This window comes from Kockiozyma suomiensis (assembly GCF_038497685.1).
Source record: "Kockiozyma suomiensis strain NRRL Y-17356 unplaced genomic scaffold V2V93scaffold_11, whole genome shotgun sequence".
Taxonomy (NCBI): Eukaryota; Fungi; Ascomycota; class Lipomycetes; order Lipomycetales; family Lipomycetaceae; genus Kockiozyma; species Kockiozyma suomiensis.
This window is the reverse complement of record NW_027117674.1, coordinates 381,763-401,512: the sequence shown is the minus strand read 5'-3', so window position 1 is coordinate 401,512 and position 19,750 is coordinate 381,763. Positions and strand designations below refer to the sequence as shown.

Genomic DNA, 19,750 nt, shown 5'->3' with positions numbered 1-19,750 from the left:
TCATTGCCATCGCTGGCCCTATTGATTGGTTCACAATAGGCAGCGACGGTGAGTCGCGTAATGATGAGACCATTACTATGATTGTGAACTGTCCGAAATTATTTCGTCGCTGCCACTGACTCTCTAATATACTGTTGATGGAGAAGCTGGTTGGGAACTGTAAAAATTTTGTGAAGTAAGCGCTTGGGAGTTTGCCCACAATCGTCACCCTTAAGGTTTATCACGTGAACAGTATCTGATTCTCTCAGTAATCGAATATCTACTTAAATTCAAGGCGAAACGAACACTGCCAATTCGTCCAAAAATAAATTATACTAATAATACATTGTACTCAACCAAAAGACCTGCTAGTCTATTTCTATCACTTCTATCCCGTCTTTCTTCTCCTTCTTAGGTATTAGTGGCGGACTCGGAGGCTCTGCGTCGTCACTTTTGATCGGAATCGCATCATTATTGTCCGAACCTATGATATCGATATTCTTTTTGTCATCAAACATTCCTTCCAATTCATCATGTAGCCATTTCTTTTCATCTTCGGTATCGCGATATTTCTCCTCTTCGTAATATTCTTCAAGCGTCTCCTCGTATTCATCTTCAGCTTGTTGTCTTTCCTCGGATAACTTTTGAGCGCGCAATGCCGCTGCTTTCAAACGCAGCTCTCTCCCACGATCACTGTTGGCAACCCGCGGTGCACTCTTGTTGACTTTGCCTCCTTCAAGCCGCTTACGCATCTCTAAGTCACCGCCGACATTGATACCTTCTCCTTCAAACTTCCGCTTTCTGGCCCGTCGTCGTCTGACGACCCTGCTTCGCCTGGTACGGACGATCGATCCTCCACAAAGATCATCAGGCATATCCTCGGCTGATAGAGCGATCGACTGTACGATATGCGAGGTCCCTAGTTCACGACCATGCGAATAGAAACCTTCGCCGGTATATCCCCGAGCTAGCAACTCCTGGATCTCTTTCATGAAACCATTGCGCACAGCCCAAAAAGCTTTCGAGTGATTCATTTGTTTGTTATGTGCTAATTCATGGATCATGACATTCAGAACCTGTTTATTCCCAGATTTAGTTTCCGAATTGAATCGTAACCTACCTCATGACGCAGAAACTTACCTGTCGAAATCCCAATAGTTGCTTATTCGGTCCTCTCAAAACCAGGCGAACGCTCTCCCCAGCATTGTAATTAATTCCCCAGTACTGATTGTTGTAACGATTCTCTTCCAGGCTGGTGATACTTAGAGAATGCTTCTTCATAATGGGAAACACGATAGCTGCAATATGGTTTAAAAGTATCTGATTTTCTGGAGGAGATCCAGGTAACGCGTTAATAAAAGTAATTCGTTCATTAGGATGCTGCGTTTTCGTATTATATCGCGTTATAGAAAGAGGCATGTCGCTCGCCTTTGCTCTCCTTGTGATTTTTCCATCTCCGCTAGATCAGAGTAGCGCGAATTTTGTTACTCCCAGCAAGTCACGTGACATCTACTACAGTTGGAAATCATTCCCTTAATCTCTAGTTTACGACGGCAGACAAACTGCAACCACTCCATCGCGGTGTAGTCATTTATTTTGCCGTATTCAAAATGCCAGCATATAATTCTTGTCAGCAGAGATATCAAGAGCTGCCGGATTACAAGGTTATTGTCTATTACTTTGCCACTAGGGTTTTAAAATAAAAGTTGATATGATTGTTTAGTACATAAGTTAACTCCCGAACCAGAAAAAAGCGAATAATAAACTGCAGCAGTATAAGCGATACATTTCTAAGATACAACAATTTGCATCACGTACTAATTCGTTGCAGCAATAAATTTATGAAATCGACTTCTTGTTAAATCCGTTAATTCGAACCGTCTTCGTCTCAGTAAACTCCTGAAGTCCCCACTCAGCACCAAACCGACCGAACCCACTTGACTTCACTCCTCCGTGTGGCAGGGTAGGTTCATCATGTACAGTCTACATTTCTTTCAGTTAGCAAAAAAAACCCTATCAAAAATAAAATAGAAAAGAAACACTTACGTTTCCATTAATATGCACCGCTCCACTTTGAATTTCCCGCGCGATCTTTAAACCACGCACTATGTCTTCGGTCCACAATGCTACTGTGAGACCATAGTCACTCGCGTTCGTCTGTGCAATCATTTCTTCGACGGAATCAACAGGTATGACAATCATCGTAGGCCCAAATGTCTCTTGAGAATAAATCGCGGACTCCGGATTCACATTCGCCAGAATTGTGGGTTCCAGTGTTAACCCGTTCGATATCTTAAGCTCTCCAAACACCGATTCAGCCCCCTCATCAATAGCATCTTTAATGAGCCCATAGACTTTAGTTGCATATCTCTCCTGAGCTTGAGGGAAACCTCCAAAAACGCCCCGCAGGTTTTTGGCTGCAGTTCTAAGGCTGGCTATAAATTCATCGTATATATCTCTTTGCACAAATACACGCTCAGTACTCATACAAATCTGACCTTGATTCATCCAAGCTCCGGACACTATTTGTGCGGCCGCTTCCGAAAGATCGGCATCCTCAAGGACAAGGACCGCACCTTTCCCCCCAAGTTCAAGAAGAATCGGCTTTAAATTCTCGGCGGCTGCAACCGCAAGCTTTTTACCCAGCGTGGTCGAACCCGTGAAATTAATTTTTCTGATTTCGGGACTGGTAATCAGAGAATCGACAACTTCCGCTGAATCTTCGAACCTTGAGTGAATAACGTTTAAAACACCATCAGGAAGCCCAGCATCAATAAACGCTTGCGCCATATGCGTATGGGTCGCGGGTGAAAGCTCGGAAGTCTGAAATAAAATCATATTAGAAATGAAGTCTGCCAAAAAAAAAAAAAAAAAACGGACGAATAGATTACCTTAAATACAGCTGTGCAGCCTGCTGCAATAGGTGTTCCAAAACTTCGTAGACCGAGAACTGAGGAAGCATTCCAGGGAGCAATTCCGAGTACCGGTCCCACTGGCTCGCGATAAACGATTGGTAGAGCATCTGAAGTTTCAGAGACGGGCATAACGGGCCTTAGAGCAGTAGTCAATTGACTTGCCCATTCTTTGATATCCTTGATACTATTATCGTAGCAAAATGTTGCGAAGTTTCGCTAAATTCAAACATCAAATTAGCTCGAATAGATCTGTGACAGTACTGGCAAGACAATATCTCATTTATCATACCTCCGGCATACTTTCCAACACTGAAAGCTCAATACCTTCCTCTCTTCTTTTTGTGAGAATTGATGCAGCATTCAAAAGAATTTCGCGTCTGTCCATTAAAGATGAGTTCTTCCAGCTGGAAAAAGCCGCTTTAGCTGCTTTTGCAGCTTCAATTGCTTGCTCTCTTGTAGCTCCCTGAGCGTAGTGAACAGGATCGCTGCTTTTAGAAGGGGAACCCACAACCGGTATATGTTTTGCGACATCAGAAGAGACAATGCGACGGCCATTGATGAGCAGAGGAATAACCTTTTTTGAGGCCATTTTCCAAATAGAATACTGACTTGATAGCTAGCGCACTAGCTTTAACTATTTTTTAGCTCTAGAAAATCTCAAAAGCAGGTATGGAAGATGAACCTGTCAAGATAAGTCAAGATGATGCATATTTATAATAAGAATGCGGGGAAAAAAGGGTTTTGCATATTTGGGTTTTAACAATTTTCGGGATGTGGTTAGGAGTTTCCGCCGAAAGCATTCGGACATTGCGGCATGTGTATTTATGGTTACAGCATATACACGGTTAGTGTATGAGCCCAGGACCGTATCATGATGTGTATCCTCCTGATATTTGTTTTTTTCTGTCTATTTTATAACGTCGTTTGCTAGTTATCAGTATAGCCATCGCTACTTTATTTTCTAAACAGCCTGAAAGCCGAGCAACCCGCGGATGATAGCGGCAAAAATCAGATGCGGACGCTAAGGTTTGTCCGATGATCATCATCTGTTCTCGTGGCACGTTTTGTGGGGTACGGCTTGGATGCGGATACGCCTGGATACGGCTATCAATATGGAGTATTCCCACAAGGCGCTCTAGGTTCTGCGCAGGATAAGTCTGCAAATATATGACTACTTATGCCGCTGTAGAGCTATTATAGAGCTATTACTTCGCAGCAGGGGCTGCATCCATTCGGCCGGGTTATGAACTTAAAGACCTAGTCTTCGTCAGATGAAATCGCCGACGAGCCAAGAAATGGCCCCTTGCCCCAGGTGCCCAGGTGTATAGTCCATTGATCTATCTTACAAGCTCTCCAGATGGCATTAGGTCACGGCCAATAGTCGCGACTGGGCAGACACTCCGTTTCAAACAAAGCAATTTTTATATTACAACGAGTGCTAAACTATTCATTATAACTGATTATAAGTTTTCTTTTTCCTTTTCAGAAAGCTCAATATGCAAAGGAGCATCAATTAATTTTGCCCAATAGCAGGCTATTTCTGTATCCGTCTATATCTATCTACATGATTATGATTCCATATTTCCCCGAGCTCTTCTATTACCATCAGCCTTTTGAGTGAGATACTGAGCCAGAATTGGAACATAGTTGTTTGAGTATGTAGCACATGCACCCAGCATTGACTTCATAGCCCCAATCTGAGGAACAAAAGAATTTATAAAGCTCTGAATCATTTGGCGCATCTGATCTTGTCGTCTCAAATACGATCTGCATTCTTCTCTTACCTTTTCCGGGGCATTGGAGGTGCTGAGAATGCGAATGAAGGCAGCATTGTTACGAGTCAAAGCCTCGATCTCGCGCTCCATGACTTCGCCAAGGAATTTGTCAAGATGGTCACGCAGCTCTATTGACTCCTCGGTAGATAATTGATCCAGACTCGGCTGCAAAGCATGGGCTTGGTGTGTTTTGTCGCCATTGGATGTGCTTGCAAGTTGGACGCTGTTTTTGCAGAGCCGCTTGCAGTTGCTGATGTCCATGTCCGAATTCATTTTTATTGACTCCTTCTTTCTCTGGATTGGTGGACTGCTGGGTAAATTCGTGACATCTACGCCAAATTGCCTCTTTTTTGGAGAATGTCTAGCAGCAGCTTGTACATGCCGCTTTTGTCGCACATCCGGAGCCGATTGTCCTACAATCGGCGGAAACAATTTTTGCATATCATGCATATAAGGCGAAACCGTAGATGTGGCAATCGAATGCCTACCCCTCTTTCTTTTAATCTCTTCATGTGCATCGTGGTGTTTTACTCGCTTATTACCGCGGGCGAGCTCATGCTTGCAGTCATCATGCTGGCATGTATATTCTATAGAATGATCTATCGGCGCTCCATACGCCGTTGGCAGCGAGTGTCTTCTTTCGATCGTAGTGCCATTTGCGCGTAAGAGCTGTGATCTTTTATCAATGGCCGAAATAGAGGGATGCCGCACTATTTGCCGGGCACTTTCGAGATCTGAGACTGCAGATGTCCTGGAGCGAGTCTGCATATCATTCAATAGTTGCAATAAACAATGACTCTCAGAGCAAAATACAAATTATATTCTAAAAGTTCAGAGGGCTGTCAATGAGAGAAAAAGGGAAAGAGAAAGAAAAAGAAAAAGAGAGAAGCCAATCCTAGGAAACGACAAAAATAAGGCGGAATGCCTGCTAACAAGGCAACTTTCTGGCACGTAAACAAAACAGAGTAATGGACGCGTACCAATGCCTAAAGTGGGATGGGAAATACAGAGAACTAAACTATAAAAGAGCTTTAGTTCCCATCTACGAGACATTGTGGCAGGGTAACTTTCTTGACGCGTCGCATCTGCCTCGATAGTGAGTGTTGATATTCGGAGAAAGGAAATAGAAGGCGCAGATGATTTATTTGAATTGAATGAAGCTCTTTTTTCGATGGAGTTAAATGCCAATTCAATAGCTAAGAACAATTTAGTCTGATCTGAATAAGCCATGACATCAATCACCGCACTTCCAGCATCGACCGTGCGTAGTCTGGTATCTGCACAACTACTTCTGACTCCTCAATCCATAATTAAGGAGCTCGTCGACAATGCTATTGATGCTGGAGCAACAAATATAGCGGTTGAAATTGACCAGACCTGTATCGCACGCGTTATGGTTCGAGATAACGGATCTGGTGTGAGATCTGGCGAAGATCGAGATCTCATGTGTGCGCGTTATACTACATCCAAATTAGAGAATTTTGAGGATCTACAGAAAGGACAAGTTCAATCACTTGGATTTCGTGGAGAGGCCTTGGCCAGTCTGGCTGAAGTTGCTGGGAAATTAGAAATCACGTCTCGAACCAAGGACGACGTGATCGCCGAAAGATGGACAGTGCAGCGAAATGGCGCTAGGTCAGAGTAAGTTGCCTCAGCTCGTGCTATCAAGTGTTACTACATACTTACTTTATGGAATTGGCAGCTACAAAACTGTTTCTGCGGCGGTTGGAACGTCGATATTAGCTTACTCGATCTTCAATAACGTCCCAGTTCGCAAAGAGCAATACATCAAAGCGTCAAAGAAATCATTAAGTGCAATCCGTACCTGCTTGATTTCATTTGCGTTACTTAATCGCAGACTCCGAATCACGGAAAAGGTACTCAGGTCAATTGTCCCACCGGTCGTAGTTTCAGGCGGTAATACACTGCAAGAAGCAGTGCTGAGCTGCCTGGGTAGAGAGATTGCCTCGACGTCAGAGTTTGTTGAGGAAGAATTTGCTGATGGATGGATCATCGAGGCGGTTTTACCGGCTACTGGAAGATCAGATACCACATCCTTGGCTTCTCGTCGTGATTATAGACATGTTTTATACGCGATCGACAGTCGCATGATGTCTAATTCACTCATGACAGCAAAGAGACTATCGGCGGTGACTAAGAAGTATATAAATTCGCCACATCGTGGACTGATTTTGTGTAATATTCGGACCGCTCCAGATCATGCTGCTTACGATGTTAATATCGAGCCAGCAAAAGACGATATCCTGTTGTATAATGAGGACGAAGTTTTACAGAAATGGGAATCCGTACTGGCAAAAGTATATCAGTCTCAAAAGGGCGAACCAGGATTTCTGGAAGATGAACCTGAAATTGAATTTGCGCAGGAGAATAGTCTTCTAACGGCGAACGAATCGGAGACGAACAATGATACTACATCGATGCATTCAATGCATGGTAATTCGGTGATACCAAAAGCGCATGACATTTCATCTAACGTATCCGAAGCAGCTGATGATTTTTTTAATGAAAGACAGCCAGAAGATCACAGAAAGGACGTTACTTTGGATAATCCATGGACTCCTGCTAAAATGAACAAGATTATCAAACCAGTTATTCAGCGATACGACTCTCCTGATAACACCGATGAGTTTTCAAATGTCGGAATTGAGGTTGAGGAGATAGCGCGGGTTGGTATAGATGAGGACGTGGGCGAGTCCTACGTTACTCCCGATAGCACGATTGTCCTTCCGCCTGAACCCATGCCGATGACAGTCAACAAAAAAACTGACTTAGCGTTAAGAACTGACTTAGCTTTAAGCGAACAGTCTGTGATCTCTGATGAGAACCACGATTCACCAAGTCGAGACACTTCGGAAGCAGAACAAAGTGACCACGAGCAACGGCCTAGACGGGTAGTTCACGTTCACGTTGATCGTCTTCCACCACGCCCAAACGCTAGATTAGCAACAGTACCTAAACAGCGATCATTTTTTGTCACAGATCCCGAGCTGCAACCACTCGTCATTGAATCTGAAAGTGAAGAGGATGTCATTTGCCCTCCAAAGAAGCAGAGAAAAGACGGACGAGCAAATAACTCGCCGCATAAAAACAGACAAAATGCTGCAAAGGAGCATTTAATTACTTCTTATAAGGGAGTTACAACATCCCACTATAAGCAAGCGAAACTCAAAGAGCAATCAAGAATCCCTTTGGAATTCATAGATGAGCGTCATCAGACTTATCAATATTTGCAGAAGCTACGGATAAGCGATTCGTCGTCGCGCACTGCCGACCTCGCGTTACAACAAATGCAAAACGAAAGTAATCCGGAAGATCCGTACTTCACATCACCAACCGAATTGAAACTCAAATTGTGGGATGATGCCGATTTGAAGTCGCTACTTTTGTCATTGGTAGATGACTTTGGGGAAGGAGAAAAAGATAAGCTGAAGGCATTGGTTAGACGAATGGATATATTTCGTGGCGATTCAGGATGGATGGAGTTTGCTTAGAGTTGTGCATTAATTCTTGCTGTACTCTATTTTTCATTTAACAATCATACTTACTACTACATACTAAAAAGTCACACCGTTGATGTTATATATTTGTACCTATCTACCCAAGAAACGCCCTGCCACAACTCCTACTATCTGGTTTATAAAAAAAAAAGGCAAAATCTCCTAGCCTGTCAAAATCAACTAAGCATAACTATCGGTCTACCATCCTTTCACAGCAGTAACGACAAATGGAATCGATAACGAGCCAGACAGAGAATTGTTATACAACGCATTCTCATCGACATTAGCCTTGTCAGGCAACTTGAATTCAAAATTACCAATCAATGCAATCAGTTTTGCCTTCATCTCGAACATTGCAAATTTCTCGCCAATACATCCTCGAGGTCCTTTGTAAAATGTCATCATACTTTTATTTTGACGAGTTTCAGAATTCTCCCATCGTTCAGGCTTAAACTCTGATGCATCAGGGCCCCAAGAAAGTTCCGACCTGTTTGTAACATATGAATCGACATATACCGGCGTCTTCTTTTGGATGCAATATCCGTCAATGTAAAGGTCCTCTTTCGGTGCGCGCGGGGTGATCAATGTTCTCGGCGGTGCGAGACGAAGAACTTCTCGCAAGATACCATCAAGAAGGGAAAGAGATTCAATATCACGGACTGTATTGATGGAATGGAAACCATCCGGGAATGATTCGCGAATTTCATGGCGCAGACGAGTTTGAGTCTCTGGATATTTGGAGAGAAACACAAGAGTATGTGCTACGCCCTGGGAATTATGTTTGCGCATTTTTAGTACTAAATTATACGATTAGCAACTTTCTTGGATATAGTTAAAGAAGAGTCAAACTCACGTGAATGAACCTGGTTTACAAATTCCTTTGAAGTCCAAGCTTGGGCATCGTGATTGATGAGAAAACTTGCAATATCGGAAGAAGTTTGTTTTTCCGCGGCCGACTCTGCAAAATCATTTCTAGAAAGCTTTTGCAGAAATGCTTCGCTAACATACTGATCTATCGTGTCCAGGTTTTTCCACTTGATAAAGGAAAATATTTCGTAAAACGTCGCAGAGAGACCATTGTCTTGAGAGTAGACGCGCTCCCATGTAGAGTTCAAAAAACTTGAAGCATTTTCAAGAGCATTAAAATGCTTACCGATAAGTGAGAGGAACATGGTGTCAGTAGCTGATCTCATGAGAATGCGGCTGGTGTTCAATTTTTTGGCAGACGGCTCAGTAACAGCTTCGTGTCGCACAACAGAAGCCAGTCGTCCAGCTTCTGAAAGGAAGCCGGGGACAAGTGCATGAACATTCTCGGTAGTAAACGCTGGCAGTAAAGCGCCCCTCATTTGCGCATGCTGCTCGTGATCTTTCGCGTATAAAATGCCTCTTGCAAGTCTCCCAATAAAGAACGAAAGCGGGTTTATCTTGACAAAAAGGTCATCGTGGGCCACAAGCACTTCGGTAATCGCTTTGGGTGATAAAGCGATAATAGACTGCCCATCTCCATTCGCCACACGCAAAATGCTTGCCTCTGGCCGCTCTTTGCTATATTTTAAAGTCCTTATTCCATGCATGATGGTGAATACTGCATTGAAGTGACCGGTTAGAGGCGAGGGAGATGTTTTGGGCGAAGGGATCGCTTTCATCTTTGAAAAATAACGGAAATAGACTGAATTATAAAAGGCGGCATATATGGGTACAGATAGGCCGCATATCATCATATCAAAATCACGAAATATCAAGAAATTGATAATATAAGGTAATAATATCAGTAGCGGTAACCAGTCAAGCGCAGCAGAACGGATCCTCTGCGCCAAAGGCTCTGGCTTCTGAATTTCCTGCATATTGAAAGCTCTAAAGATTTCTGGGTTCAATGAGGAGCACTCGCGTCGAAGATGATATGGATGAGAAGCCTAGAGTAGAAGAAATGAGAAGCGGCTGTCGCATGAGAATGCGGTATTTGTTGGTGGTTTCGATTTAGATGTCCTAGTGGGACATCTTAAGCCAGAAACACCGCTGCATTTGTGCCTAACCCAGTAGCGAGAATAGCTGTAAGTAATAGACTACATATCAAATACACTATATTCATTTTATAGCAAATAAGATTAGTAAATTCAATTATAAATAACTATCCAAAAATAAAAATAGATGATTTTCTCTCCTGTTTTAATGAGGGGTATAACTTACCAGAGCTACTACTGCGCAAAGATATTAGATTATTGGTAATACATTATAATCTTTCCTCTTAATTTTATATTTATTTTTTTATATTTATTTCATAATAATATTCCACTGTTACTCCCTGCAGTGACTGCTAGGTCTGCCCAAAGAGCTTAGACAATGAAAATTAGCAATAGCAACGCCACCAGGCAGTTGGCTCAGAGCATTTGGAGATATGATCAGAAATTCTCAGAATAATAGTAGATACAGGAGATAATGAGATAGCTGAATAGTGGAAAAGTAAGCATGTGCACGAGGGCTTGGTAACCGAGAGCCTCACTCGATAGCGAGTAGCTACAGTCACTTTTGGCCATTGTTACTCTTCCACTACTACATACACTCGCTATTCATTTTTATCATAATAACAGGATCACAGTGACTAGTAGATGGTAAGATCCTCATTCGACTTTGTTGAGCCTTGAATCCATCAGTAAGACAAAGATCATGTTGATGAGGAGTACGACCGTTTGAACTACAAAATCAGTGTACTCTTTTCCAGAGATTTCAAGTAATCTAGTGTTCCAAGATTTTAAAAAAACCAAGACACCACATAGCTAACGAAACAGCAGCAAATCCACCTCGACAGAGTCAAGTTATGTGAACAAAGCTGTCGAGCTTGCGATGAATTATGCCGAGATGTAAAGCATAACGCGCGCCGCACGTCTACGTCACTTTAGTAATTTCTTACGTAATGCATCTGCCTAGTGAATAAGCAGGAAAAAGCCGAAATAAGCAGCACCAGCTCGCTAAAAAAGAGACGAGACGACAGAATATAGAGCAAAGGCCAGTTTGGAAGCTTTTGAGAAGCACACATCCGAACACGTGCGCTCCGGACGCAACGCCGACTATGCGCGGTCACCGTCCGAAGGTTAGGGCTACAAATTCCCTTTCTCGGGCAGACCCCGCAGACAAGTCCGTTCAACGTCGGTCTGCTTAAATAAAAAGAGAATCCGGCTATGGGGAAATCTTCTCCAGGTATTTTTCTGCTCAACCCTGCTATATTTGTCTTCACACATACATCCTCGCAAAATGACTGGATACCGAGTAGTAATTGGCTCAGACGACGCTGGTGAAGGATACCGAGCTTTGCTCAAGGCCGACCTCGAGGCTAACCCGCTAGTCTCCAAGGTTATTGAAGTCAGTAACGAGAATAAATCTTACGGATCCGTTGCCATTGAAGCTGGTGAGCTTATCGCAGCCGGAGAGGCAGATCGTGGTATCCTCATCTGCGGCACTGGTCTCGGCGTCGCCATCTCGGCAAACAAAGTCCCCGGAATCAGAGCCGTGACCGCACACGATTCGTTCTCTGTCGAGCGCTCAATTCTCAGCAATAACTGCCAAATTCTCTGCATGGGAGAGCGTGTAATCGGAAAGGAGCTCATGCGACGACTCGCAAAGGAGTGGTTGACTTATACTTTTGACCCAAAATCGGCTTCGGCGGCCAAGGTTGATGTTATTACTGATTACGAAAAGTCAAAGAAGGCTGTTACTGCCTAAGATGTTGCTGTCTAAGCAGTATCAGCCTTTAGTTTCTGCTTTAGTAGCTTTGCGGGCAGAGCTATGGATTTGAATTTGTGATCATCAAATTGTATCTTCTTGAATCAATGCATTTTACCTAGTTATCCTTTTTTACTATTAGTCTAATTGCCTTAATTCTCCTCGAAATTCCTTTTTTTCCTATTTTTCATGCGTCAAGAGATTCTGTCCACCTATAATATTTTGGAAATATACACTAAAAATATGCAACACGAATAAAACTACCACCACAAAATAGATAAAGTAAAATTAGAATTAAGTTGCACTATGCAGAACCCTCCAAAAGCCCCACCACCATCTCATACACAGCCCACGCACCCGGATCAGGCGGAATTCTTCCATCATCGTCGCCACCACTAACATATGTAGCTCTTCCAAACTTTGGCTTCATATCCCACGTTCCTTCGGCAGCTTTCTTGGCAGCAGAAACAGCGGTTGTCAGATCTTTGGACTTGTAGAGCGCATCGCAGAACGGAATTAGTACGTCCATGACAGTACGGTCGCCTTCGCGAGCCGCGGTGTGCGTCTTTAGCGATTCCAGCGCCTCATACGCACAATCACCCCATACATCGACTGTAATCTCTGGCTTGGAAGCAGAAGCACGACGGGAGACGGCCGTTGCAAGCGCAGCTACCAGAATGCCGAAAATGGCACCAAGCGTACCGCCCATATCATCGACTGCCTTTCCAACAAGGTCAAGAGCGTCCATGATACTCTCTGAAGCCGTACCTTCGTCAAGCAGTTTTAAAATTGCGGTTGAGACCGCCTTGACTCCGTCTCCGCAGTCGCCGTCGCCCATAATCATGTCCCATTTTGTAAGAGAGGGTTCGCTTGCAATTGCGCGATTGCAAGCCGTACGCAGCATCGTTTCGATTAACTTTGGATCAGCGGAGAAGTCTGGACGATTAACATCCACGACATCGACCTGCCTCTCAACTTCTTCGGTAGCGCTCGTCTCACCTGTCGCTCTGCGGTAGGGTTTAGGAAACGAAGGAGCGGTAGTGGGCGCATCCAAGTAACCGATAAGCTCAGAAGTCGGGATGTCGAGCTGAGCAGCTGCCTTTGTCAGATTTAGCAGGGTGGCCGAGAATCCAGGACCATTCAAAGACGACTCGAAAGAATCTGAGAATACGCGAATTGGAGCAATATCCCACTCCTTCTTGAGCACGTCTAGGGTCTGGTAAGTGATTGCGCCAGTCTCGAGTGCAGACAGACCACCAAAATTATTAACCAGCAAAACAATCTCATCTCCCTGGTCAAATTTGACGTACGCGCGTTCTTCATCGTTGGGGTCAACAAGGTACTTTACCATCTCGCTAAGCAATTCCTGGATTGTGGGTAACGGCGACAGCTTACGCAAGCCGGGCTCATTGTGAATTCCCATACCAAGAATAAGCACGTCTTCAGGTAGAGTCTCATGGTTCTGTCGCCCTGGAACATGGCAGTGGTCTAGTGAAGAGCCGATGGTGACGGTGTTTGCGTTGATGGCTGTGCCGACAGAGATTGCTTTGTCAAACGATGCGCCTGCGGCAGCTGCTCCTCCAAGCACCTTCAAAACTATGCGGGAGTTGTTAATAGCTAGAAACAGAAATTACAAACAAAATATAACTCTAACCAAGAATATTTCCAGCAAGTCCACGACGACCAACGGCACCGGTCCGCTTGCGCCCCAGCGCAACATCGTCTGTAGCTGCCAGGATCGCGAATCGCTTTCCTGGATACTTGACTCTTGCTTTCTCGAGCGCAAGTCCAAAATGCAATCTGTCTCCTGTGTAATTGGTAATGACAAGGATTGTGCCTTTGTCACTAGGAACACTGTCAATGCCAGTAACAACCTGCTTCGCACTAGGTGAGCCAAAAATGGGGCCATTGACGGCAGCGGCGAGAAGGCCTTTGCCTACGAGTCCCGACCACGCGGGCTCGTGTCCTGAGCCACCACCCGAGACGATTGATAAAGTTGATGGATCATGAGCAGGATCATACACGACACGATCGTCGGCAATTAGACGAAGAGCAGGATTTTGCTCAACCAAGGCGGTGAGATGCTGAATGACAAGCGACGGAGCATCTGCGAAGAAGTGTTTTGTCGACATTGCGAATAGAGCGTATATACAAAACCACTGCTGAATATGAAAGAAGCAAGACCGGGCTTATAAAAGGGCTTCATACGAGATCGCATCTGTCTCCGGCGACGGGAGTCCTGCCCGGTATTTCCTGATCAGGCGAGGCCGTGACCACTCTGCCACTCTCGCCGGCTCCAGTGCCGATCGGGCTCATCCCCGGACTCTGTGCTGCGAGGCTCTGCGAGATCTCTGCGGGTTAGGTTCTTTGCTCCAGCCCTAATCCGATGCCGAATATAACAGCTTTTAGGCAGTTTTAATTAGCAGCAGAAGAATATATATCATAATTACGTTTCTATTGCTCGGCACTATCTATTTGACGCGTATTCAATCATCCCCGGAATTATACAGAAAAACAAGTAACAATCAATAGCAAACTCCTTAAGTAATAACCAAAAAATTTCCATGTATATTTTTACCACTATATATATATATATATTGTTCACTATCCAAACCATCCCCCATACCTCGTTATACCACTCATTACGCCAAGCGCAAACCTACTCACTTCTTGCGCTCATGAATCAGTAGATGTGCCTTCAAATTTGAGCTCTTAACAAACCGCTTCTCACAGCCACTAACGCTACACGCAAACGGTCGCTCACCCGTGTGCGTGCGAATATGTCTTGTAAGTGTCACTTTGACTGTAAAACTCTTACCGCAACCTTGATACGGACACGCAAATGGCTGTTCACCTGTGTGTAGACGACTATGCGAATTAAGACTTCCCTTCTGAGCAAACGTCTTGCCGCAGTCTGGATGTGAGCACGCGAACGGTCGGTCGCCTGTATGTGTGCGGATATGCACGTTCAGATTACTTCTATCTGCATATGTCTTTGTACATCCCTTAAACCCACATGCAAAAGGCCTATCACCCGTATGCGTACGCGTATGTACCGTCAGCATATCTTTGCGACCAAATGACTTGCCGCAGGAGGGATAGTGGCATGCAAAGGGTTGCTCTCCTGTGTGTGTACGGGTGTGAATCACGAGCTCGTCTTTGCGCGCAAATGTGCGAGGGCATTGCTCAAACTCGCAAACAAAAAGAGGTTTGGTAGTATGTGCTCGATTATGTCGTGTCAAGTGTCCTTTTTCAGCAAATGACCGACCACAGCCAAGGACTTTGCAGACAAACTTGAAATCTGTAACGTGAGTGCGCTCGTGTACAGCTAGCTCTCCCTTGCGAGTAAACGATATCTCGCAGTCGGGATGCGAGCATACATATGGAGAATCGCCTGTGTGACTGCGATGGTGTCTTGCCAGTTGACCTTTTTGAATAAAAGTCTTGCCACAGTATGGAAAGCTGCATACGTAGAGTTTTGGTCTACCAGTGACATCTTGAGCTTCTCGAAACACCTTTCGACGCTTTGTTCGCCGGTCACTATCTCTCTCCTCTACTTCTTCGCCTTCTTCAGTATCGTACTCCTCTTCTTCCTCTTCTTCCTCTTCTTCCTCTTCTTCCTCTTCTTCTACCTCTTCTTCTTCTGCTTCTTCTTCCTCTTCCTCTTCCCCTTTCTCTTCCTCTTTCTCATCAATTAAGTCATATTTGTCTTCGCTATCCTCACTAGCATCATCAATTTTCGCCTCTTTATCCGTAATCGCGTTCCCGCCGCTCGTTACTAGCCCCCGCTCGCTGCGCGTGACGCTCTCAATTGCATCGCAAAGCGTATCTAGAAAATTACCCAACTGCTTTTTTCCTTGACCAGATGACTCCTGCTTAACTTGATGAGGTGATTGCTGTGCATTGTGAACAGGGCCTGTCGGTATCGTCTCGCCTCGTCGCCGGATGAGCATGGCAGGTGGTCTCAAAGACTCTCTGGAAAACCACGATTGTTCCGTTATTATGGAGTAATCTGCGCCAATTCGAACAGATAGTCAAACGCAAACAGCTTATACAAAAATCAATATAGAATAAACAGACAAATGTCGTCAAAAGGGTATGCTTGAGTGAAGGGCGGGAATAGACTGCGCGAGAGTGGAGACAGAAATGCCCAAAACATGGTGCGCATAACCAGGCGGCGCTAGTGTACGAGAAAAAAAAAATTACAAAATTTTATATATATTGAATATATTACAAACTACGGCAATCTCAAATGGCTGTCCCCGGACATCTTGTTTCAAGTTTAGTGTCATTTAGCTGAAGATTTGCATTTTATTGCAAATATTTGTTTTTCGAATGAAACCAAAGCTGACTGTTTGCAGAAAGTAAGCATCCGAGACTTACGTCGGGTCTATGTCATAGAGTCCATCTATCCATCTACTCCCGTACAGCTTCGAGCTCGAGCATCTTTACCTCTCTCCATTTTCTTGCCTATACATTATCGTTCTTTACAGTATTATTCTCTAAACGTGACTGCATTCTATATATAAATTACAGAATTCATTTCATTTCTTAAAAAAGGTAAAACAAAATCCGAACGTCACACTCACTCAATAATCCCTCCAAATATTGTAAATACAATAAAAATGAGCACTACGATGCAAAAATAACAAAAATAATTACTGCACAAAAAAACAACTCCGAAATATACCAGGACACAATTACAATCTGTCGGCAAACTTAATTCATCTAATGCGAGCCTTTCTTCTCAAAAGATTCAGCACCCGACTCAATAGCATCCTCCTCATCCCGAGCCACGATGACCTCCTCATCATCAGAGTAGACGGCGTGCTCAATCAAGTTTTCATGAGGAGGCCAGATCCACGAGACTGCGAGGTAGGACACAAAAGCGGCAGAGAAGCCATAAAAGTATCCGAGCTTGTAGAGCTTAGACATGCCGGAGATTGTGGTGATACTTTTGTTGACAGTGGGCAAGAAACCGGGGAAAAGAGGGACCCAACCGCAGCACCAGGCAAACGCAGCACGCCAGTTGGTACCATACTTGTTGTAACGATATATACCATGCTTGTCGTAGAGAGCCCAAGTATCAAGCTTGCGCTTGCGGATGATGAAGAAATCAGAAATCATGATACCGCAAATAGGAGCAAGCCAGATACCGTATCCATTCATGAACGACAGGAAAGCAGTGGCAGAGGTAAGAATATCCCAGGGAACGAAAGCCCAAGCACCGATTACAGCAACGATGTACTGTCCACGACGGATATTGACAAAGCGAGGGAACAAGCAGTTAAGGTCATTAGCAGCCGAGATGGAGTTTGCAGAGATGTTGGCAAGAGCTTGAGCAAGGAAGAAGCCTGCAGCGCAAAAAAAAGCGGCCGCGCGACCACCTCTGGAAGTCCACATGTCGACAAAAACTAGAGGATCCCACTTCTGCTCACCCCACATGAGCAACGAACCAGCGGCACCAACAACGCCGAAGAAAGCAATGAGAGTGGCGGTCGCAGGCAAGGCAATAGCCATGGTATACGAATGGTTAGGGCTGATAGCATATCTTGTGAAGTCAGGAGCGTTAACAGCAAGTGTAGCCCATCCAGCCATGTTAGAGTAGATACCCGACATGAAGACCCATGCGAGCTCAGATCCGTGAACTTTGTTACCGGTCTTCCAAATATCTCCTTTGGTCTGCTTGATAGTCCATCCCATGATGCCGAAGCCGATAATGGGTGTAGTAATAGCCTTTACTGTGAAAAGGAAACGAATTCTATGAATGGGTACGTAATGCAATGGCAAGCAGAGCAAGAAGTAAATGACATACGAAGTCATGAGCTGTGTGTCAATGTGAGCCGACGCCGGGAGACCATTGTGCACATTGCGGAAAGACGGCCAGATGGCGTAGATCATTGAACGAACACACTCGGCTCCAGAGTAGGCAGAGATACCGTACCAGAAGGTACCGACCACCATACGCATGAAAATCATGAGGAGCGAAAAGTAATAACCGAAAGAAGCACGCGAGAGGACAGTGAAGGAAAGATGATACTTGGCTCCAAGATAACCATTTACAGTGATGACCATTGCGATGAGGCACTCGGCAACTGCGACGTTGACGAGGGCGATTTTCCACGACATACCCATAGACATGAGTGAGGAAGCCTTACGCCATCCGGAAGGGGTGAAGTTATCGGAAATCCAGTAGGAAATGACTAAAGACACACATCAGAATATTATACGCTTATCAATACCACACAATTGAAAAAGTCATACAATGCCAGTAGTTCCATGTCCGCTTTTCTGGCGGGACGGGGTCAAGGTCAGCATTGGACTGCATGCCCTTCTCATAAGTGCTGACTTCGAGACGCTTGAGGATACGAGAAAAAATCCCAGGCTCGCCGCCCTGGTATTCAGGAGCGACGCCATAGGCATCAACAGCAACTTGTTCTTTTGTCATGTTGAGAACTCAAGGTATTGACCGAGGCAGGGACATCAAATCAGCAGTTATATCGTCCCAGGGTTTATATTTATATCTGCACGTCTTCCAGCCGATCGGCTGGCAGCCCGCGCCAAAGTTTTACGATACGGACGGGCCACAGCAGATTGGTTTGGAGTCTACTAAGTGGGTGCGCTCGTGTCGAGCAGGCGAGTTAGTTTGAATATCGAGGTACCTCGGGAGTGCGGGTCAGTTAAAGATACGGGTCGGTACTGATTAGGGTATAGAGATAACGCGATGGGAATGGCTTATCGCCTGCCTGCTTTTCGTGCTCCTCACTTCTCGCTCTCTTGAAATTATTTTCTTGAAATGCTTCCGTAAAACAAATTTTGACTACATTATATATTTGGCACTTTAGGAAGCATCGCAGCGTTCTTGTCCAAGAGTGTGATGCCGAGACGACTATAGATAATGGGAGGGCTCTCGAGGGTAAAGGGTTCTGTATCAAGACTACTGCGGCTCCAAGTTGGCATGCGGCGAGGTATATCTTTGGTAGCGGATCCAAATGAAGAGACCAGGTACCAGGGCAAATAAGAACACATAAGCAGACGCCGATACTTCGCTAGTATGGATTGAAAAGCACTTTTTCAATATCTTCTCTTGAGAACAGAGGCTCGCTCATGGATTCAAGACAGGTTATGGTGCAGGTGAAATGCATATGGCGTTAGGTTGCGGCGCCGAGCCCTCGGCGGCCTACGCCATCGCAGCGCAATAAAGCGGTCGCCTGTTTGGGCAGCTCTTTGCCTTTTCGTAAGGGAACAAGAACCCCCTGCGCTCAAGAGCCGCTGGTGATGAGTGACTTGCAAATCTCGATCGATCGCTCTTGGTTAAGAAGGAGGCACACGATAAGAGAGCAGAAAGAATATAATGGACTTGGTATCTGGCGATATCTATGACCGGCGTCTGTATATAAACCGCCCCGAAAGAAGGAAGCCCTTACTCGCTCTTCATCTCAGTGGCTCTGTGCTCTTCGTGGTTGCTCTTCTGTGTCAACATTTTACTCCCACCGACCGTCATCACTATCACAGTCTTCCTGTCACTATCATGCCCACTACAGAATTTAGACTTCACGTACGAATATATCGTTGCCAAGGGATATAGTATTACAATTAATGTCTGCAGAAAGCGCGAGATGCTGCTTTGACTAAGCGACACGTGGCGCCGAAGATTACTAGTAACATGTCAGAAGCCGGTCAAATGCGGGTCATGTCTGCAATTTATCGTCGCTCGTTTGCTCCATCTCGTTTGGCTTGTAGCATAATTAATTAATCGACGTAGGACGGAAAAAGTCCTTATGCACGTCGCTGAGACGCCATTGCCCTTCTTCGCATGCTGTATATTACATGTAGTCTGCAGTAG

At 44.8% G+C, this 19,750-nt stretch overlaps 9 protein-coding genes across 9 annotated transcripts; 2 read left to right on the top strand and 7 right to left on the bottom strand.

Annotated features, from left to right (window-relative positions):
* Positions 1–245: 245 nt before the first annotated feature.
* Positions 246–1,418, bottom strand: V2V93DRAFT_373311 (WLM domain-containing protein). The gene is made up of 2 exons (XM_066910946.1): positions 1,120–1,418; positions 246–1,055 (listed from the first exon to the last, which is right to left on the bottom strand). The coding sequence occupies exons 1-2, from the start codon at positions 1,396–1,398 to the stop codon at positions 348–350; spliced, it is 987 nt and encodes a 328-aa protein (XP_066764510.1). The 5' UTR covers positions 1,399–1,418; the 3' UTR covers positions 246–347.
* Positions 1,419–1,671: 253 nt separating this feature from the next.
* V2V93DRAFT_373309 (aldehyde dehydrogenase domain-containing protein) lies at positions 1,672–3,659 on the bottom strand. Its single transcript, XM_066910945.1, has 4 exons — positions 3,184–3,659; positions 2,871–3,110; positions 2,026–2,802; positions 1,672–1,962 (listed from the first exon to the last, which is right to left on the bottom strand). Exons 1-4 carry the CDS (start codon positions 3,481–3,483, stop codon positions 1,819–1,821), a joined length of 1,461 nt encoding a protein of 486 aa, XP_066764509.1. The 5' UTR covers positions 3,484–3,659; the 3' UTR covers positions 1,672–1,818.
* A 664-nt stretch (positions 3,660–4,323) lies between these two features.
* V2V93DRAFT_373305 (uncharacterized protein) lies at positions 4,324–5,759 on the bottom strand. Its single transcript, XM_066910944.1, has 2 exons — positions 5,650–5,759; positions 4,324–5,492 (listed from the first exon to the last, which is right to left on the bottom strand). The coding sequence occupies exon 2, from the start codon at positions 5,435–5,437 to the stop codon at positions 4,463–4,465; it is 975 nt and encodes a 324-aa protein (XP_066764508.1). The 5' UTR covers positions 5,438–5,492; positions 5,650–5,759; the 3' UTR covers positions 4,324–4,462.
* V2V93DRAFT_56168 (uncharacterized protein) lies at positions 5,668–8,583 on the top strand. The gene is made up of 2 exons (XM_066912730.1): positions 5,668–6,310; positions 6,372–8,583. The coding sequence occupies exons 1-2, from the start codon at positions 5,898–5,900 to the stop codon at positions 8,179–8,181; spliced, it is 2,223 nt and encodes a 740-aa protein (XP_066764507.1). The 5' UTR covers positions 5,668–5,897; the 3' UTR covers positions 8,182–8,583.
* V2V93DRAFT_373302 (cytochrome P450) lies at positions 8,196–10,151 on the bottom strand. The gene is made up of 2 exons (XM_066910943.1): positions 9,041–10,151; positions 8,196–8,984 (listed from the first exon to the last, which is right to left on the bottom strand). Exons 1-2 carry the CDS (start codon positions 10,029–10,031, stop codon positions 8,386–8,388), a joined length of 1,590 nt encoding a protein of 529 aa, XP_066764506.1. The 5' UTR covers positions 10,032–10,151; the 3' UTR covers positions 8,196–8,385.
* A 1,187-nt stretch (positions 10,152–11,338) lies between these two features.
* Positions 11,339–12,156, top strand: V2V93DRAFT_373301 (uncharacterized protein). The gene has a single exon (XM_066910942.1). It carries the CDS (start codon positions 11,437–11,439, stop codon positions 11,902–11,904), a length of 468 nt encoding a protein of 155 aa, XP_066764505.1. The 5' UTR covers positions 11,339–11,436; the 3' UTR covers positions 11,905–12,156.
* V2V93DRAFT_373300 (Dak1 domain-containing protein) lies at positions 11,999–14,151 on the bottom strand. The gene is made up of 2 exons (XM_066910941.1): positions 13,559–14,151; positions 11,999–13,500 (listed from the first exon to the last, which is right to left on the bottom strand). Exons 1-2 carry the CDS (start codon positions 14,034–14,036, stop codon positions 12,209–12,211), a joined length of 1,770 nt encoding a protein of 589 aa, XP_066764504.1. The 5' UTR covers positions 14,037–14,151; the 3' UTR covers positions 11,999–12,208.
* A 200-nt stretch (positions 14,152–14,351) lies between these two features.
* V2V93DRAFT_373299 (uncharacterized protein) lies at positions 14,352–16,120 on the bottom strand. Its single transcript, XM_066910940.1, has one exon. It carries the CDS (start codon positions 15,855–15,857, stop codon positions 14,568–14,570), a length of 1,290 nt encoding a protein of 429 aa, XP_066764503.1. The 5' UTR covers positions 15,858–16,120; the 3' UTR covers positions 14,352–14,567.
* A 279-nt stretch (positions 16,121–16,399) lies between these two features.
* V2V93DRAFT_373297 (permease for cytosine/purines, uracil, thiamine, allantoin-domain-containing protein) lies at positions 16,400–18,537 on the bottom strand. The gene is made up of 2 exons (XM_066910939.1): positions 18,169–18,537; positions 16,400–18,107 (listed from the first exon to the last, which is right to left on the bottom strand). The coding sequence occupies exons 1-2, from the start codon at positions 18,350–18,352 to the stop codon at positions 16,633–16,635; spliced, it is 1,659 nt and encodes a 552-aa protein (XP_066764502.1). The 5' UTR covers positions 18,353–18,537; the 3' UTR covers positions 16,400–16,632.
* Between the last annotated feature and the right edge of the window lie 1,213 nt (positions 18,538–19,750).

Bases quoted from the DNA above. Each gene is read 5' to 3' on its own strand.
- V2V93DRAFT_373311 (XM_066910946.1), bottom strand. From the start codon at position 1,398: ATGCCTCTTTCTATAACGCGATATAATACGAAAACGCAGCATCCTAAT. The intron at 1,056-1,119 runs GTAAGTTTCTGC...GGGAATAAACAG, and splicing joins AACTATTGGGATTTCGACAG to GTTCTGAATGTCATGATCCA.
- V2V93DRAFT_373309 (XM_066910945.1), bottom strand. From the start codon at position 3,483: ATGGCCTCAAAAAAGGTTATTCCTCTGCTCATCAATGGCCGTCGCATT. The intron at 3,111-3,183 runs GTATGATAAATG...GTTTGAATTTAG, and splicing joins TGTTGGAAAGTATGCCGGAG to CGAAACTTCGCAACATTTTG. The intron at 2,803-2,870 runs GTAATCTATTCG...ATTTTATTTCAG, and splicing joins GCTGCACAGCTGTATTTAAG to ACTTCCGAGCTTTCACCCGC.
- V2V93DRAFT_373305 (XM_066910944.1), bottom strand. From the start codon at position 5,437: ATGCAGACTCGCTCCAGGACATCTGCAGTCTCAGATCTCGAAAGTGCC.
- V2V93DRAFT_56168 (XM_066912730.1), top strand. From the start codon at position 5,898: ATGACATCAATCACCGCACTTCCAGCATCGACCGTGCGTAGTCTGGTA. The intron at 6,311-6,371 runs GTAAGTTGCCTC...TGGAATTGGCAG, and splicing joins CGAAATGGCGCTAGGTCAGA to CTACAAAACTGTTTCTGCGG.
- V2V93DRAFT_373302 (XM_066910943.1), bottom strand. From the start codon at position 10,031: ATGCAGGAAATTCAGAAGCCAGAGCCTTTGGCGCAGAGGATCCGTTCT. The intron at 8,985-9,040 runs GTGAGTTTGACT...CGTATAATTTAG, and splicing joins TGTAAACCAGGTTCATTCAC to TACTAAAAATGCGCAAACAT.
- V2V93DRAFT_373301 (XM_066910942.1), top strand. From the start codon at position 11,437: ATGACTGGATACCGAGTAGTAATTGGCTCAGACGACGCTGGTGAAGGA.
- V2V93DRAFT_373300 (XM_066910941.1), bottom strand. From the start codon at position 14,036: ATGTCGACAAAACACTTCTTCGCAGATGCTCCGTCGCTTGTCATTCAG. The intron at 13,501-13,558 runs GTTAGAGTTATA...ACTCCCGCATAG, and splicing joins ACTTGCTGGAAATATTCTTG to TTTTGAAGGTGCTTGGAGGA.
- V2V93DRAFT_373299 (XM_066910940.1), bottom strand. From the start codon at position 15,857: ATGCTCATCCGGCGACGAGGCGAGACGATACCGACAGGCCCTGTTCAC.
- V2V93DRAFT_373297 (XM_066910939.1), bottom strand. From the start codon at position 18,352: ATGACAAAAGAACAAGTTGCTGTTGATGCCTATGGCGTCGCTCCTGAA. The intron at 18,108-18,168 runs GTATGACTTTTT...GTGTGTCTTTAG, and splicing joins GACATGGAACTACTGGCATT to TCATTTCCTACTGGATTTCC.